Source organism: Notothenia rossii, assembly GCF_949606895.1.
Source record: "Notothenia rossii genome assembly, chromosome: 6".
NCBI classification, from domain to species: Eukaryota; Metazoa; Chordata; class Actinopteri; order Perciformes; family Nototheniidae; genus Notothenia; species Notothenia rossii.
In genome coordinates, this window is record NC_136909.1 from 39,781,681 (window position 1) to 39,801,058 (window position 19,378).

Below are 19,378 nucleotides of genomic sequence, written 5' to 3' on the forward strand. Positions count from 1 at the left end.
GGCACAAGACCCGCAACCCGACCCGAACCCGCATATACAGGACTGTCTCAGAAAATTCGAATATTGTGATAAAGTTCTTTATTTTCTGTAATGCAATTAAAAAAACAAAAATGTCATACATTCTGGATTCATTACAAATCAACTGAAATATTGCAAGCCTTTTATTATTGTAATATTGCTGATTATGGCATACAGCTTAAGAAAACTCAAATATCCTATCTCTAAATATTAGAATATCATGAAAAAGTATACTAGTAGGGTGTTCAACGAATCACTTGAATCGTCTAATTAACTCGAAACACCTGCAAGGGTTTCCTGAGCCTTGAAAAACACTCAGCTTGGTTCAGTAAACTAAATCACAAGTATGGGGAGGACTGCTGATCTGACTGCTGTCCAGAGGACCGTCATTGACACCCTCCATCAGGAGGGTAAGACACAAAAAGAAATTTCTCAAAGAGCAAGCTGTTCACAGAGTGCAGTTTCAAAGCACATCCACAAAAAGTCTGTTGGAAGGGGGAAATGTGGCAGGAAACGCTGCACAACCAAGAGAGATGACCGCAGCCTTAACAGCATTGTGAAGAAGAGTCGCTTCCAGAATTTGGGGGAGCTTCAAAGACAGTGGACTGAAGCTGGAGTCCAGGTATCAAAAGTCACTGTTCACAGACGTGTCCGGGAAATGGGCTACAATAGCCGTATTCCCATGGTCAAGCCACTTCTGAACTCAAGACAACGGAAGAGGCGTCTGACTTGGGCTAAGGAAAAGAAGCACTGGACAGTTAAACAGTGGTCCAAAGTCCTCTTTTCAGACGAAAGCAAGTTTTGTATTTCATTTGGAAGTCAAGGCGCCAGAGTCTGGAGAAAGGCTGGAGAGGAGCAAAATCCAAGTTGCTTGAAATCCAGTGTGAAGTTCCCACAGTCAGCGATGGTTTGGGGAGCCATGTCAGCTGCTGGTGTTGGTCCACTGTGTTTCATCAAGCCCAGAGTAAATGCAGCTGTGTACCAAGAGATTTTAGAGCACTACATGCTTCCGTCTGCTGAAAAGCTCTATGGAGATGAGGAATTCATTTTCCAGCATGATCTGGCACCTGCCCACAGTGCCAAAACCACCAGTAACTGGTGTACTGACCATGGCATTACTGTCCTCGATTGGCCTGCAAATTCCCCTGACCTGAACCCCTTAGAGAATATGTGGGGTATTGTGAAGAAGAAGCTGAAAGACACCAGACCCAACAATGCTAATGAGCTAAAGGCCGCTATTGAAGCATCCTGGGCATCCATAACACCTCAGCAATGCCACAGGCTGATTGCCTCCATGCCACGCCGCATTGATGCAGTAATCCGTGCAAAAGGATTCCCAACCAAGTACTGAGTGCATTAATGGACATTTTCAAATGTTTGATTGTGTTTTGCTGTTATAAATCTTTTTTTTTTACTTGGTCTCAGGAACTATTCTAATTTTTTGAGATAGGATTTTTGAGTTTTCTTAAGCTGTATGCCATAATCAGCAATATTAAAATAATAAAAGGCTTGCAATATTTCAGTTGATTTGTAATGAATCCAGAATGTATGACATTTTTGTTTTTTTAATTGCATTACAGAAAATAAAGAACTTTATCACAATATTCTAATTTTCTGAGACAGTCCTGTATATAACCAGTGAAAACGTGCAATTATTAACACACGCAGTTGCATATTTGGCTCAAAAAGCCTGGGATGTTGGTTATTTTCTGCATCTAGGATGACACCAAAAGCCTCCCAGACGTTGGATTTCGCTCTTGAGGAAAAGTTATTGAAAATGCTGTATTCTCAGAGAGCTTCACCTCAGCCATTCAGAATGTGGCGCGCTCAGCAGCAGATAGATGCGCTGCAGAGGTTATGAATATGCTCGGTCCCGCGGGGGAGAGGTCTGAGGAGTTAAACATTAAACTAAATTATTATTATTTAAATATATTTATTATGCAACACCCGCAACCCGACCCGCATCATCTTTGTTTTACCCAGAACCGAACACGGAAAAAAGCGTTTGAAAAAATACCACCCGCAAATCACCTTTTTTGCGGGTCACCCGTCGGGTACCCGCGGATACCCGACCCGATGCAGGACTCTGCATCACAATACGTGGCGCTAGGTAGCCAAAACGGCAATTCCCTTTGTCGTGGTCTGATCGAAACTGGTCTTCAATGGCATTAAAACGATAAAAACACTGCTGAAGGTTAATCCATTAATCCAATGTGCCTGTGTCACTTTGAAAAGATATCTGATAATTCTTCAGCAATAAACCTACTTTTAAGTTTTCAGATTTCAGAGCGTGAGACAGGTTTCGATTTGGGGAAACTGCGTATGCATAGCCCCCACTTCACAATGGTAAGATTGGTGTGTATGTGGAAATTCCCCATCGATTCTATTGGCTCTAACGGTTAAAAAGAGATGTCAATCATCAAAATCGACCAATGGGTTCCAGAGAAACGGCAAAAAACGCCCATTTCCACCCAAATGACCCCAGAGTTGCAGTTTTTTTGCTAAACCTCTCTGAAAAGGTCAAATGTCACTTGTTTTGCATCAATCTTGATACAGGGTACTTATTATATGTTGTACTTTGGATTCCTAAAGCTTTTAGTCTATTAACCCATCATTCAAGGGTGGTTTTCACTATACTGTAAGTAAAAAATACTTTTTGGACGGACACTAATATAATTTACAGTTTTTTACTATGCTCAATCTGAATTTTCTTTAAAATAAAAAACATCTATATTGATTCTGACTTTTAAACATCCAACTCACAGGTTTATCATTACTTTGAGAGCAAAGATTATTAATTTAGCCCTTTTAGAAGTGTAGTTATGGTCATTTGTTCTGGAAATGTCATTTTCGAGGCTGAGACCTGAAAAACAGGGATGGGGTTTAACAGGCTAATTGAAATGTTTTGGAGCATTGTAATGCGTTTGTACGGAGACCCTAAAGCAGGGGTCTCCAACCTTTTTCTAACCGGGAGCTACTTTTGAAAAAAGAAAGTGGCCAAGAGCTACTCATGTTGTTTTATATAGATTTCAGTGCACATATCACATTCGTGACTCAAGAGCAGAAACATTAACATTAACATGAATAAACTTGACTTTCTCATGAAGAGAAAAAAAGACAAATAATCACCATGCAATACTGAGTTCTGCTTTAACATCAATAACTACAGTAAACTGTTTTACAGATAAGAGTGCAAAGTTCCTAATTGTAATAATAACATTTCTAGCTCTATAATTTAAATTATTTCAAGCATTTCACAAATTTGTTTCACATGTAAAAGGGGAATATGGCTTGTGCTTTTCTCAACTTGCATCAAGCAAACATATGTCTTCAAACATTCAGTCTGTCACTGCATTGTTGTCTTTCTCCTGACTCAGCTAATGTGACACCTGGCACTGCATAGCATCCACCAGAGCACTGTACTGGGGTGTGTATCCTGACAAATTCACTCTGATTGAGTCATTGAGGTGTTCATCAGTAAGTCTTGTCCTGAATTTGGATTTGATAAAGTTCATATCAGAGAATGCTGATTCACAGCGATATGTTGACCCAAATAAGCAGGACAGTTTCAGTGCAGCAGTTTGAATGTTTTTGAATTTCTCTGGGTCCAATAGCTTCCAGAAATCTTTGTCCATCTGATGTGCTTTCAGCTGAATGTTATTCTGGAGATTGATTATCTCCAGCTCCAACTCTGAAGCACTGAGACTGAAAAGGCTGGCCAGTTGCTCAGACATGTCAGTAACATCCACGATGTTGAATGGGTTAGCAAGGAAACTTGCACAGGGCTCAAGCTGTTTAAAGTCAAGAAACCTGTCCTCAAATTCCTGCCCAAGCTTAGTTAAGCAGTCACAGTACTTTGATAAGTCAAGAAAGCCAGCAGCAGCTTTATTCTCCTGCAGTACTTTTTGAACAGAGGGGAAATGATGCAATTTATTTCCCTTTACTTGCTGGAGATATAGACACAGATTTGCTTTAAAGGCCTTTACAGCACTAATCATGTCACATACTGTTTTGCCATTGCCTTGTAGCTGGAGGTTAAGCTGGTTTAATTTTCCTGTCAGATCAGTCAAAAAGGCCAGGTCAAGTACCCAACCAGCATCAGATAAGATGGAGGTGTCCTCCCCCCTCTCTTCCATGAAGAGCTTTACCTCATTCAGCAAGGAGAGGAAGCGCTGTAGGATTTTCCCTCAACCACCTCACCTCAGCATGGAGAAGGAGATCTCCATATTCAGCTGACAGTTCCTCAAGAAAAACTTTGAAGCTCCTGTGTTGCTTTGCCTTCGCTCGGATAGAGTTTATTATTTGTATCACAGGTTTCATGACGTGATTGAAGTCCATAACTTTGGCACAAAGTGCTTCTTGGTGAATGATGCAATGGTAACTCAGGAAACGTGGGAAATATGGATCTGACTTACAATTTGCGATAAAACCGTTGTGGCGACCTCTCATAGCCGGGGCTCCATCAGTTGTTATGGATACAAGCTTCTCCATTTGCACGCCTTTATTTATGAAATAATTCTTAATAGAATTATACACGTCCACACCTCTTGTTGTTGTTTTGAGTGGAAGCAGTGTCAGAAATTCCTCTTTCGCCGTAAAATCCTCAAACACCATCCGGATGAACACAGACAGCTGAGCTGTGTCGCTCGCATCCACCGACTCGTCGCACTGTATGGAGAACCACTTGCACCTGACCATGTCCCGCTCCAACTGTCATTACATTACATTACATTGCATTTAGCTGACGCTTTTATCCAAAGCGACTTACAATAAGTGCATTCGACCAGGAAGATACAACCTTTAAGAAAACAGAATCATATAAGTACATCAGGTTTCATAGAGCCAAACATTTCAAGTGCTACTCAACTGGCATTTAGAAAGCCAGCCCTTTTTTAGTATATAAGTGCTTAGTTAGTAATTCTATCGCTCGAAGTGGAGTCTAAAGAGATGAGTTTTCAGTTTGCGTCGGAAGATGTGTAAGCTATCTGCTGTCCTGATTTCAATGGGGAGCTCATTCCACCATTTTGGAGCCAGGATAGCAAACCCACGTGTTTTTGCTGACGGGAACTTGGGTCCCCCTCGCAGTGCGGGTGCAGCGAGCTGTTTGGCTGATGCAGAGCGGAGTGCACGTGCTGGGGTGTACGGTTTAACCATGTCCTGGATGTAGGAAGGGCCAGATCCATTCACAGCATGGTACGCAAGTACCAGTGTCTTGAAGTGGATTCTAGCAGTTACTGGAAGCCAGTGAAGGGAGCGGAGGAGCGGTGTGGTGTGGGAGAATTTGGGAAGGTTGAAGACCAGACGAGCCGCTGCATTCTGGATGAGCTGCAGAGGTCGGATGGCACATGCAGGTAGACCAGCCAGGAGGGAGTTGCAGTAGTCTAGGCGTGAGATGACGAGAGCCTGGACCAGAATCTGCGCTGATGTCTGTCCCACTGACAGCGCCGACACTCTCCTCGCCACAGTGTTGTTTCCCAGTTGCACATCGTCAATGGCAGACATTATCTCCGACTTGCTCTTGTGGTCTCTGAACAAAGTCTCTGCCATAACAGACATCGCTCCCTTAAGAACACCGCCATCAGTGAAAGCTTTTTTGTTCTTTGCCAAATACTGAGCGACTCGGAACGATGCTTCTGTAGCTAGGCTAGCTTTCTTGGCAGGCTTCGTGAACAATGACTGCTGCCTTTGTAGCGTAGCTTTTAATTGTTGTACCTTCTCAACGCGAAGGCAACTGCCGGCGGGATACTCCTTTGAAAAGTTTTCGTGAAGTTTTGTGAAGTGCCGCTCGACATTTCCCTTCTTCCCCACCGCAACACTCGAGCCACAAATTAAACACACACACTTGTCTTTGATGCTCGTAAATAAAAATTCATGTTCCCACTCGTCATGAAAGTAGTATATTTTAGATTTCTTCTTTGACGGACCTTCCTCAGTTGTCATGACTGCATCTTACATCTCTTTTTCTCTATCTTTCTTACTCTCAAAATATACTACATAAATAAATATGTCTCAACATGTCAACTGCACTTTAGCGCCCTCTGGTGAGCTACTCGGAAAACCTCCGCGAGCTACTGGTAGCTCGCGATCGACGTGTTGGCAACCCCTGCCCTAAAGGGACATGAAAAAATAAAAAATAGTCGGGATAACGGGTTAGTATCTCGTGAATCACGAGAAAATAACCTGTTATCCCGACTTTTTTGTTTTTGTTTTGAGAAAGTTACCAGTGCGCCAAGGAGGAAGTGGAGCACACAGGAGACAACCATTTCATCGCAGACTGTTATGTTTACGTGGGGAAATGGCAGTGCATACATTATTTGAGACATATTTCGAACTCAGACTTAATTTTAAGGACATTTCGGCCTGGGGAGTAGAGCTATTTGTTTAAGCACCGGATTGGCAAAACAGGAGAGTCTGTAAACCACTCTGCTTAGATCTATGAATTAATGTCTGTGACTCTCAGAGAACCTGCTGCCCGCAGCTGTTTTATAGGGAAACAAACACTCAGAACACACACACACAGAGCGGAGCTGAGCTGATCATGCGCCTTGGTGACCGGACATTTCCTTCATAAAACTAATAAAAGGGGGAGTAATCGGGCAGTTAGAGGTGTGTCTGGTTAAAACGTAGCAGCCTGCGGTCACTCTTTAGCTGTTCGAATGAAGATAAACACAGTGTAGGCGGTGCGTAAAAGCTCTTAGCGCGCTGATGCTCCTCTTCTCTGAGTTACACGTCCTGCTGCCTCCTGGAGTGAGCGCAGGCTGCGCAAATATCTCAAATAATGTATTTCCCCACGTAAACATAACAGTCTGCAATGAAATGGTTGTCTCCTGTGTGTTCTACTTCCTCCTTGGCGCACCGGTAACTTTCTCCAAAAAAAAAAGTGTTTAGGTTTGGAATTGTGCACCTTCAGACTCCATAAACCAAATTGAAAGGCCTGCCAAAAACAGGTCTGTTCACGCAAACACAAACACACACTCCTGAGAAGAGCTCCATTCAGCTTAAAAAATATAAATACCCTGTGTGGGTTTACAACAGATCACAGATCAGAAAAAATCGATTCCTCAATTTTGCGTGTTTTGATATAAGCAGAGAAGCTCTCAGGAAGCAGCTTGAGGACCAACATCTGCTAGAAGCACTAACCACAGAGGATTTCTAATAATTATGTTACTGTTTATTTTCATATATTTTCTTTGTCTATTACTTTTATTCTTATAAAAACAATACATTAGTTTTATGATAAGAAAGATGGCTATGACACATTTTCTAAATACATTCACGGTGTTCCCTTGCGTTTTCCTTAACCCCCACTCCGCTCCAATCCCCTTGATCTCAACTCAGTCACATTAATAAATGAATTTTTGATCTGGCTTTTAGCGCATTTGACCTTTAGGACCTAATGACAAAAAAAAGCTACATAAGTGTTGTGTGTCCTGTTGGCCTGAAGGTGTACACTTACAGGGAACACTGCTTTTGTGTTGAATGAAGTTGGTTGCAGGCATGTTGAGCTAGCTTGCATTTCAGTAATCACTGCTCACTTTTATCACGTTTAACATTACTGAGATCCAGAGAATACATTCTGTTAACTTAGATTGTGAATCGATTACCGTTTCGTTGATCAGTTCTGTTTTATCCATCTGTGGAGCATTACAGCTCGCGTTGATCATTCTCATTACATATGGCACTAGCTGAGCAGCGTGCAGCTTCGCTAGTGCCGTATGTAATAAGAATGATTTTTGCCAACCAGTGCTTTCCGCTTGTATGTTTTTATTTTACAACAACCAGTTACTAGGATTTGTATTATTAATAACTGTATTTTATAAATTGCTCTCTGCTTTTTCAAATTTAACTTTTTTCCATTTTCTGGACTCTCTTCAATATACTTCAAACAGAATAACAGCCATACTCCTTAATATTATACTACAGTGACTTTTATTGAGTCAAATGACAATAATGGAGAAATGATTTGTAACTTTTTCCCCACGTTCCTCAGTATGGGAACCACATTGAGAAAAAAGTCACTCACAAAAAATATATTCCTACAAACTGAACCAACGATTAAATTAAATGTGTTAAAAATCTACAGAGTTCATAAAGAGTCTTTCAGCAGCTCGTCTCTGCCGTCCTCCTCTTCTTCCCAGAATGCCTTGTTTTCCTCTGGACCTCTCTCTGGCGGAGCGTACACACCCCCTGGCCTTTGGCTCTCCCTGTCTCCGGCCGGCTGACGGCGGTGCAGGACAGCCCCGCGTCGCAGTCACAGCGCCCCAGCTTCCTCCTCAGCTTGGTGGACCCACGCAGCAGACAGGCTTCCCCCTCCCCCGGGATCCTCTGACACCGTTTGCCAGTCAGATAGCGGACACAGCACAGACCGGCCGCACAGTCACCGGAGCGCACACAGCTCGACATCTCTGGAGCTGCAAGAGACACACAGTTTACCACACGTCCTTATAGAGTGGTGCAAGAATGAGTCCTCAAAGCTGTAAATGAGTTAGCATTTTAGCTCTTCTGGTTTGCTTGTGTTGAAGTCAATCGTTTTTTTAATTAGCTTTTGGTTTGATGCCATAAGGTCTGTGGCCATAGGCGACGCGTGAGGCTCAGGTTTGGGAAGGCTAATTAACTTTGTTTACCTGGCGCTACCCGCCTCCGGCGTCTATAGAAAAGAGATCAACAACTCAGTGAAAGCACCGCCTGCTGACCAATCAGAGCTCAGTGTGCAGAGTTTAAATCTATCAAGTCATGTTACAGGATAAAGGAAATACAGTTTAAACTGCCGTATGCAGAGAAGACGCCGACGTGTCGCACTTATCATTCATATCACGTCATCAATCAGATCATCGATCATATAATATCATAATATATCATATTTCCTTATCTGAGTCAGCTTCTCTAGCCGTATCTGGCCGTGCAACACTTACAGTGTCACATATGCCCCTTTCACACCAACGCGTTTTTAGCTCCAGCTCGGAGCTAGAGCCTGAAAAGTACCGGTTTTTCCTGTTCACACCGCAGCGGCACCGCCTCTTAGCTCCGGAATCCGGTTCACTTTTAGCTCCAAAAAATTGTCGGTCTAGAGGCAAGAGCTTCGGAGCTAAGAGGCGTCGTCGCTTACGTCTCTCTTACGTCGAGGCGTGCAGGAAACTAAACCCACCTCCCCTGAACATGGGTCGACTGAAGAGTCTCGTCATGCCTGCCTACAAGCAGTAGTGCTGAGCAAAGTGACTAGAAGGCAACCACACATTTATAAAAAAATTTTTTTTTTATAAAGTCAGGCAACACTAACCAGGCTTCGTGTTATTCTGTTTATTTGTACCTTACTTTGACCATCCGTTTACTGTTATTGATCATTGTGGAGAGCAGAGGCCTGTACTACGAAGCTGGTTCAACCTAACCTGGATATGTTTGAGTTAGCCGGTTGGCCTAATCCAAAACATACATGCTCTCGCTAAACGGTACTACGTCGCGGGTTATCAAGTGGATCGCTCAAACCAGCCTTGTCCTATCTAGTTCACATGAAAGGGGTGGTATTTGGAGCATTCGACAAATCATAAACATGGACAAGTGTACTGACAGCGCAGCGTCATACTTCCTGAATGAAAAGTAAACTATATAATTAGACAAATATGAAGACGTTAAACTTTAAACATCCATGACTTAAACACTTTATCCAGGATAACCTGCAAGGTGAATACAGCTGGTAATAGAAAAAGTGTTTGAATACGTACATTAAAAGGTTTATGATATCACTGCCCCGTCCAAGACACGAGTGGATTTGTCTCGAGTGTTTCGTCAACTTAATGTGTTGCTTAAAATGATACTTCTGCATACAGTATGTGACACTGTGAGTGTTGCACGGCCAGATACGGCTCAGCTGACTCAGATAAGGAAATATATGATACATTATGATGTGATGTGCCGCGGACTGTACTTAATGTTACTCTGATCCGGTTACTTAATGTTGTGGCAGATATTTAAGTAAGCTTTCTTAAGGCTAATGTTATAATAGTCAGATTGCTCTGAAGATGGGAGGTGATATTCTATTAATGTTCACGTTCACACAGTTGGTGATTTTTGCCGGCCATCTTTCCTGCTTTTCTTTTGTCCTGTAATATGACTTGATCGCTTTAAACTCCGCACACTGAGCTCTGATTGGTCAGCAGGCAGTGCTTTCACTGAGTTGAGCTCTTAGCCTGCAACCTAACCTGGTCCCGACCAAGTTAGGTGACGTGACGTCATGACGCAGCAGCGGCAGCACCATCCCGGCTCTGATACCTCATTCACACAAACGCAACTCCGGTTCAAGCTTAGTGCTAGAGCTTTTTAGGTTCAGAACCGGTTCTTCGGTCTAGCTCTGGCTCTTTTCACACAGCCCAAAGTCCGACTGGTGCTGCGTCATTGCGTCATCGTTTGCATCATGAAGTAACCGTTTGCGTGCCTGCTTCATAAAGGCAAACCGCGCGGAAACCACTCACAGCTGACACCGACAACAACAACAATGGCCGATTGTGCTCCAGCTTCCTCTGTACCTCTTTGGAAGACCAGATTCCCAGTAGGTAGCTGGTCTCTTCAGTGGACCACTGCTGCTTGTTAAGTTTCTTCATCGTTGTGTACAAACTGGATAAAACTTCAGCTTTTTGCTGTTGTTCAGGAGTTGATCCCGCCCCTGCCCCTGCCCCCACCTCGACGTAAGCGTGACGTATGTGGTGCTTTTGCTCTGGCCGGACAATTTTTGGTGCTTGAAACGAACCGGATTCCGGAGCTAAGAGGCTGCTCCGCAGCGGTGTGAACAGGAAAACCCGGTGCTTTTCAAGCTCCAGCTCCGAACCAGCCCTGAAACACCGTTAGTGTGAATTAGTGTGAACAAAGCGGGAGCAGAAAAGGGAAACCGGAGCTGAACCAGAAAAGCTCTAGCTCTAGCTCGGAGCTAGAAAGGGAAAAGCGCTGGTGTGAAAGCCGCAATACTCTATGCAGAAGTATTATTTTAAGCAACACATTAAGTTGACGAAACACTCAACTCAAATGTAATTAAAGTCAGATCCACTCGTGTCTTAGATGGGGCAGTGATATCATAAAACTGTTGTACGCTTTCAAACACTCGGTAGTTTATTTATTTTGTAACCAGTTGTTCTGTATTCACCTTGCAGGTGCAACTATGTGGCTTGTATCCTGGATTATATGTTTAAGTCATGGATGTTTAATGTTCATATTTGTCTAATATTAGTTTACTTTTCATTAATGAAGTATGACGCTGTGCTGTCAGTACACTTGTCTCTGTTTGTGATTGGTCAAATGTTGCTAACCCCGCCCCTTTCACATGAACGCACTCTCAGCTGGAGAGAGAAACCCTGGCTTGATTTACCGAGTTGATAACCAGCGTTGTAGGACCGCATAGCGAGATCTCATTTGTTAGTTTGTTGTTAGGGTATGTTGAACTGGCTTCGTAGTACAGGGCACAGGTGGCTGCATAGCAGCGCTAATTTAAAGACACAAACATTCTATTTTTATTTTACCAGGATGCAGTGACAAAAATATTTGGGAAGGCTTAGCCTTCCCAAATATTAGTACCGTTTTACAGCACCTTTTTACTTCTGGCGATTGCATTTACGCTGCAACAATCATAAAGCGTTGTTAATATGTGGAGATTTTCCTGCTGAACAATACGTGCAAATATCATAAACATGTGTTTGCCAAAGATCTTATTTTCTGCAATATTCCCCAAAAATGTCATTGGATTTTTGTGATGCTAACTTTGTCCCAACACCATTCCTGCAGTAAAACTACTAATACCATACTATGAAAACACTCTTCTACAAGTTGAGGTGCTTTCGTAACCTGACGGAAGTAAAAATGATGTACATATTATCAGCAAAATGAACATAAAGTGAAAGTTTTTGAGTATTATCAGCAAATGGGCTACTTAAAGTAATGGTAAAAAAAATACATTACGATACGAATACGAAATACATTTTGGCGTATGATATACGCTGTCAGAGTTATACTATCTTATATAATGTTTTTGGATAAATATCACTGTTCCAGGTGTGTTCTGGGACTTGTTGACTTTCGGTCTCTCACCTTTGGTCCTGTTGAAGCCGTCCGTGAAGAGCCTGTCTGTCTCTCGGTCTGTCTCTCTGTCTTGCTGTCTGTCCACATGTCTGTCCTGGGAGGACGGTCTCCTCTGAGCTCTGTTGCTGCAGCCTCCCCTCTGATGGGACATGGGAAGATCATTGGACAGAGAAAGGACAGAGCATTACAATTATTTTGCAACGTGTTACCTTGGTTGGTTATTGGCTAATGGTTACACAAGCCAAAAAATCGTTATGACATCATAAAGTGGCCAACATCTGATCAGTTCATTTTCAGACAGGTTTATATATAAATGGATCCGAACAAAAAAGTGAGTAAATCTTTTTGCCTAACATTTTCAGAATCTCATTACATACGTTTATGTATAAAAGACATGAAAAAGTGGATTTTGCATAATAGGTAACCTTTCAAATGTAATTAAAGTACCAACATTTCTTAGTGGTTTTGCCAGGACTATTTGTAGGGCTATATTTGTCGCAGTTAAATTCCAAAGTAGACAAAGTATACTGAAGCTCAACAAAACCCGTCATTTGTGTGTGTGTGTGTGTGTGTGTGTGTGTGTGTGTGTGTGTGTGTGTGTGTGTGTGTGTGTGTGTGTGTGTGTGTGTGTGTGTGTGTGTGTGTGATTAAGTGTGTGTGTGTGTGTGTGATTAAGTGTGTCTGCTGTCTCACTCACCGGAGGTACGTAGCAGTCAGGCGTGGAACATGGAGGTGTTTGTCCTCTGTTGGAGTTGAAGGAGGTCTCCGTCCGGCGCCGTACAGGACGCTCCAACTGTTCACCTTGGTAACGATCCTGATGGACAAGGTCAGTAGTGATATAAGTTCTACATCTGTCAGATATTAACATTCAACACTGAAACCTAACGCTAAGGTTAGTGGAAAGCAATAATATAGAAATAATCAAGTTCATTATTGCTTTCAACTAACCTAATACAGTGAAATGTGTTGACGTAATACATTTAATTAAAGTCAACGTTTCAGTTATTTCAGTGAACTCAACTAAATATGGTGCTGATACTTCTGATGAACCCGGCTGGTATAACTGATAGTGTAATTACCTAAACAAAAAGGAATTGTTACTGCTAGGGCTAGTTCAGTTATGGAACTACTACTAGTTATATAACCAATTATTATAATTTATATTACCATACATGTTTCAAACTTGCTACTACTAATATTATATATTAAATCTGTCAGGGCCCTCTTTTGGCCTTTGCAAAGAGGCTCACAACTATTAAGAGAAGGGGCTAAAATACACAGAGATACAAAATGACTCCAAAGAGACACAAAAGAAATACAAAAACACTCTAAATGACTACAAAGAGTCCCAACATGAGTTCAAAGCGACAAACAATAACGACAAAGACACACAAAATGACAGCAAAGAGTTTGAAAATGACTACAAAGACACTTGAAATGACCACAAAAAGACATAAAACAACTACAAAGGACTTCAAAAGGTATTGGTCTTTGAAAGTGGATGTACTTGCTCTTCTGAGCTGTATCCTCATGGCTGAATACACTTTGGAAAGAAATGTCAATTTACTGAAAGTTAATATAGTAAAAAACCTTAAATCAGATCATATGATCCCTCAGAGAGTTAAAGGCATGTGTATTCACTAACTTTAAAATGTTATTAAACTGAGAGGATTCTGTATTTACGTTATGATTGAGACTAAGATTTACACATGTAATCTGGATAATTGTCTTGGTTCTTGAATTAGTTACAGTATGATGCCTTCAAATGTCTCCTTTCATCTAAAACATTAAACTAAAAATGAACAGCTGACTTTCGTTATTTACGTCAGTCAAATAACGTAAAACTCTTTAACAGTCTGATACTCTCATCATAAATAAGTTAAATATAATAATAATATAAATATAATCCTGCCAATCACTACCTTTAAAAAAAAAAAAAAACGTTTTAGACTTATTTTGGCTCTGTTCCTTTAACACCAAGAAATTCTGTTATTTGTTATATCTTTAAAGAATTAATATTAAAATAGCTATAAAAAAAACATGAAAGGGTGCCAAATAACCCTTATAAAACATTTGATAAAGAATTTCAGCATTAGTTTTATTCATAAATGTACATTTAACAATAAAAAATACATTATTTGTTGTTTCCCTAAAGAATGCTGAGCAATAAGTGAATTTCTGATTTAAATGTAATGTTTTTGTCTGATGTGATTCACCCTGACTTTATTGTTCTTTTTTACCCACTGTACAATAAATCTGAATTATGCTCTTTTGTTATTATTATTAATATTAATACTAATAAAAATAAATAAACTCCAGCTGTCAGATAATCCAAAAATGAATATTGAAAGTCTTCAAAAATAAAAATAGTCAAATTAAGATAACCTTTGAACTGATGGACACAATTGGACTGACTCAATTCCTCTGTACTTAATTACAAAAAAAAAAGTATATATTTTTGGGAATATAATATTTGTATCTGACACTAGTAAGTAAATGTATAAAGTTGATAATAAGTCCAGTTGTCAGATGGATCTAGTGCCGAATGAAATACATGTTTCCCTTTTAAAATATGGTGCAGTATTAATACTGATCGTTTGTCTTACCGGCAGCTCTGAGCTCTGTTGCTCTTTCGAGGATCTGATGGTGTTGGAGTCCAGAGCCAGGCCACACACCACCGACACACACAGGAAGCTGCGCCACATCCACATCCTCCAACCGGCTGATCAATCACTGTTCGATCCTCCTTTATTTTCCGTCTATCACTCACAACAGAGGGGACGAAATCGGCAGAAACTGCAGATTTGATCAAATTGAGTAGTATAATTTCTGCTCTGTTGTTTGCAGCTTTAAAATGTGACTCTCTCAGCTTGTTTTCTTTTTTTTTTTACAAGTGACTCTGCTGTCTCATCAATCAGTCCAGTCTCCTGACAAAAATGAAAAATATATATTCCTGCTGATTTAACTATGTCAGTTTTCTCAAATTCAAACCCCTGTTGATCTAGTTATAGGAATAATTTGTTAAAATCCAGGGTCTATCCGAACCTCAAGATTCATTATTTGCTGTTTTAAATATAATTTAGATTGAGTTCAGACTAAAATGTGTTCTAAATGCCAGTATGTTGTCTGATCCTCTCTGCTAGGTCTGTTTTGTCCTTCAGGTGCGTTTGTTTTTTATACCCCTCTGCTCCCCTCTGATCCGTCCTGTCTCTCAGAAGTTTTTTGAAGGTGCGTTTGAAGCTCGACCGCATCAGTCGGTGGAGACAGCGCTTCCTTCCTGGAAGCCTCAGGTGAAGGCGGGACGTTTGATATGTGACACCGTAGAGACCACAGAGAGATGAAAACACCTGGAGGCACGAGACAGGTAGAGCCGTGTGTGTGTGTGTGTGTATGTGTGTGTGGGGGGGGGGGTTGTGTGTGTGTGTGTGTGTGTGTGTGTGTGTGGGTGTGGGTGGGTGTGGGTGTATGTATGTGTGTGGTTTTCCTTTATGTGGTTTGAATGTTGGGATAAAGACTCATTAGAGCTGTAGCTGTCTCCGTCAGGCAGGCGGATGTGTGAGTGTTTACAGGTGATTAAAGCTGATTAACAGTAAAAGTTTCAGAGTCTCTTAGTGACTGAACACACACATCCAACACAATTGTTCTTCCAATAAATATTTTGTAATATGTCCAGGTATGTTTTCTCTTTAATTTATAATTAATGACTGGGTCTAAATCAGAATTAAATATGTTTTCTACCATGGAATTCTGACGGTTAGCAGAATAAAGTTTCATATAAAAGCACAGAGTGTACGGAACCCCTGATACGCGAGTGAGAAAAATGAATCTGGCGATCCAATTAAGGGATAATATGCTGCGGTCATTATTGAAAAAACAACACTTGATGCAAAGCGGAGCACATTGTCCCGCTTATTACACGGCTACATACCTAACTAGAAAATGCATTTCCTGCAGATAAAGGGGGGCAAATGTTGTAAACTGTGAACATTTGTTGCTGAATTTAGCTGAAAATGCAGAAAAAGCTTAATATTTAAAAGAAAAGGTTTTAAAAAAGGTATAAACAACAACATGTGTAGCCTCAATGTCCTGAAATAGCTGAATAATGTAATAGTTTAATGATTTCTGCAGCTGAAAATAGGCTGAAGGAGTTAAATATCAGATGTAAGTAGCAGTGAATGAATGTGTATTAAGAAGAGAACATAAAGTAAAAAGGCTTGGGAAAGCTGCAGAATATTTTGACTGCAAACTTTTCGACTAAAACCATACGTCACCAATAATGTATAACATATTTGGAACATGTTGAAGTCAGTATGAAGTCTCCATCAGACAGAAAAGAATAGGCTGAGACAGTCTGTTAAAGTCCAGTATGTTTGTCAGTGTTTGTTTCTGTGCTGAGCCCCTAATCATAACAAATACTCATAACACCTGTGTGTGTGTGTGTGTGTGTGTGTGTGTGTGTGTGTGTGTGTGTGTGTGTGTGTGTGTGTGTGTGTGTGTGTGTGTGTGTGTGTGTGTGTGTGTGTGTGTGTGTGTGTGTGTGTGTGTGTGTGTGTGTGTGTGTGTGTGTGTGTGTGTGTGTGTGTGTGTGTGTGTGTGTGTGTGTGTGTGTGTGTGTGTCCAGAGATCAAAGCTTTCAATCTGCCCAGCAACACCCTGGTTACCAGCTGCAGCACTGAGTGTCATTAAGAATGCATTGAGGATCACATCTGACCATTTTGCCACCTGTTCAATAACTATGACTCATCAAAAAATTAACAGACCGTGAGCATCAGGGAACCCCAATGAACTGGTAAATGTTTTTTTTTTGGGTTTTGTGTGTCAAATGTGAAGATGAGAGCAGTTTGTCTAAAGTGTACTTCTCTCTGTTCTGAAGAAAGATCCGGATTTCTTTAACATTTGGGATCAATTGGGAGCTAGGCGGACTTTTTGTCTCTTCATGCCCTCAAGAGGCATTTTGTTTAATCTTTTTTCTTATTTTTTTTTTATTTTCCAACCTAGGAGAGGTTTTAATGTGTCTGAGGAGTGTAGGGTTTGGGAATTATGGCAGGTTAAAACATTTTTTGGGGCGAATTTCAACCACTCCTCCACTCTGTTTTGAGATCAAAGCACTCTAGACTTAATGAGCTGCTCAATACACACTAATGTTAAAATCTGAAGAAAGCCTCTTTACCAAGCTCCAAACTAAGTTAAATAGCTCAAAAAGTGTAAATGATATAAAAAAATTCAGTATGAAATGAATAGCTGCAGGTCTTGTGATCATTTTAAAGTTGGAATGAAGTGTCTAGCTGAAAGTATGTGGAAGGAGAAGCATTTGGCGTAAAAGGCTCGTCCCATTGAGTTCCATGTTAAAAAAAGAGTTTAAAAAGCTGAATATTTCAAAAGGTATAACATATTTTTAAAAAGTTGAAGGTGTCCCATCGATTCCTGAAAAGGCTGAACAGTTTATATTTGAATGGTTTCTGTAGCTGAAAGTAGGCTGAAGTTATGGATAGCCAAAGTATTGGCTGAAATAAGGGGAAGAATAAAGATTTGAAGAACTACAGTGGAATGCTGTGGCACAGCATTCGCACTAATTAATGCATTTAGTTTTGCAAATAAAAAAAGTATCTATCAAACAAACACATTACGTTTTTCTTATAAATCATGTTTCAGAGACAAATTCATCATAGAGAGGCGAAGTCCCTCCCCTTCCGGGGACCTCCATGGGACCTTATTTCGGACAAAGTATGTATTGAAGTCAATGGAGAGTGAAAGATGATCTTTCGATCCCTTTTGAATTGTGCCATGAATTACACATATGATCTTTGTCAATCTTAAAAAATAATTTCCATGTAAAAAAAAGTCACAGTTTGTCGTAAAACTGTTGAAATATAAGACTATGACAAATACGCAACTAGAAAGACTACAAATCCCAGAATCCCGGTCACGCATGCTGGCTCTTACGGAACCGACTAACTCCCCTTTTGTGTATGTACAGTTCTCAACATGCCCAGACTTGTAGTGATTTTCACCTCTTTTAATACTTTTCGCCTCATTCTGGAAGAAAGAAGTGAAATGTGCTAACGTGACAGCCGTCTTGGTGTGTGGTGCGAGACGGGAGATGTAGTTCATTGAGCGGTTTCCCCCCAGAAAAGTGTTACTTCACAGTTTGACAACACATTTAAAAAAATGTGACTTGCAAACTTATCTTTTAAATTAACAAACATCATATGTGTAATTCGTGGCACAATTCAAACGGGATCGAAAGATAATCTTTCTCTTGCCATTGACTTCAATACATACTTTTTCCGAAATAAGGTCCCATGGAGGTCCCCCGGAAAGGGAGGGACTTCGCCTCTCTATAGATGAGAGTAACACCTACCTTTCGTTTTGCACTTTTATTTTGATAGTAATAAGATCGGGACTCTTATTTTGAAGGAACCTTTACCAGAAGTTAATGGACAACAGAGCAGTGCAAACACTGAAGTTGACACACATGTATTATGACGGATAGATGACAAATACATTGACATATACTAAATAGTTACAGTACATGGGTTTTTAGCCCCTGGCTGATAAGGGCACAAGCTCTTACGTTGGTAATGATTGTATACAAGCAAGGGTGTGCAATAAATAGATACCATCAGTTGGGGACGCTATAATTATTATAGTGAATGTTTCAATGATATCAATAAAGATTTATTGATTTGATCACATTACTCGGATGATAGTTTTCAAGACAGCCCACCTATATGTCTGAACTCGATCCTTAGAGTAATGTGACTTGTGGAGCCTTCTCTTCAATCTTTTGTCCACATAACGAGTATTTTGCGCTGCTCTTTCCCAATGTGGAAGCAATATCAGTGAAAGCATACAGCACGATGCGGGGTGTGTCTCTGGACATCTTTAGACTGGAATAGTGGGGGGCGCGCCCAGCCCAGTACGTCAACTCGCCTCGCAGGTGCACACGACAGGAGGACAAAATCTGACTCGAGACAAAACTTCACGAGTCAGAGTCATCGTGCGCGAGAATTCATGAGTCAGAGTCAGAGTCATGGTGCGCGAGAATTCTCGAGTCCGAGTTGGACTCGCATCAATCAGTGCGCGAGTCCGAAATAATGTGGCTTTTTTGGCAGATTAACTAAAGGTGTGTAGCTTGTGCTGTGATGAAAGATGTGGCTGAATTTACAATGGGCCTTAATGGAGACATGTTGAAAGTTGTTTTCACTTCATGCCCTCAAGAGGCACTTTGATACAAATATTTATTTTTCAACGTAAGAGAGGTTTTCCTACGTTTTTCATGAAAATGATGTCCAAGGAG

The 19,378-nt window shown here is 40.9% G+C and overlaps 2 protein-coding genes across 2 annotated transcripts in view; one reads left to right on the plus strand and one right to left on the minus strand.

Moving 5' to 3' along the window:
• Positions 1-7,166: 7,166 nt before the first annotated feature.
• Positions 7,167-12,742, minus strand: LOC307043282 (uncharacterized protein). The gene is made up of 2 exons (XM_079687641.1): positions 12,088-12,742; positions 7,167-8,429 (listed from the first exon to the last, which is right to left on the minus strand). The coding sequence occupies exons 1-2, from the start codon at positions 12,227-12,229 to the stop codon at positions 8,119-8,121; spliced, it is 453 nt and encodes a 150-aa protein (XP_079543767.1). The 5' UTR covers positions 12,230-12,742; the 3' UTR covers positions 7,167-8,118.
• Positions 12,743-12,756: 14 nt separating this feature from the next.
• LOC307043280 (uncharacterized protein) overlaps positions 12,757-19,378 on the plus strand; it is a 15,564-nt gene continuing 8,942 nt past the window's right edge. Inside the window, exons 1-2 of the mRNA XM_079687638.1 lie at positions 12,757-12,904; positions 14,691-15,442. The gene's annotated coding sequence lies outside the window, so the exon portion shown is untranslated. The remainder of the gene's footprint in view (positions 12,905-14,690; positions 15,443-19,378) is intronic.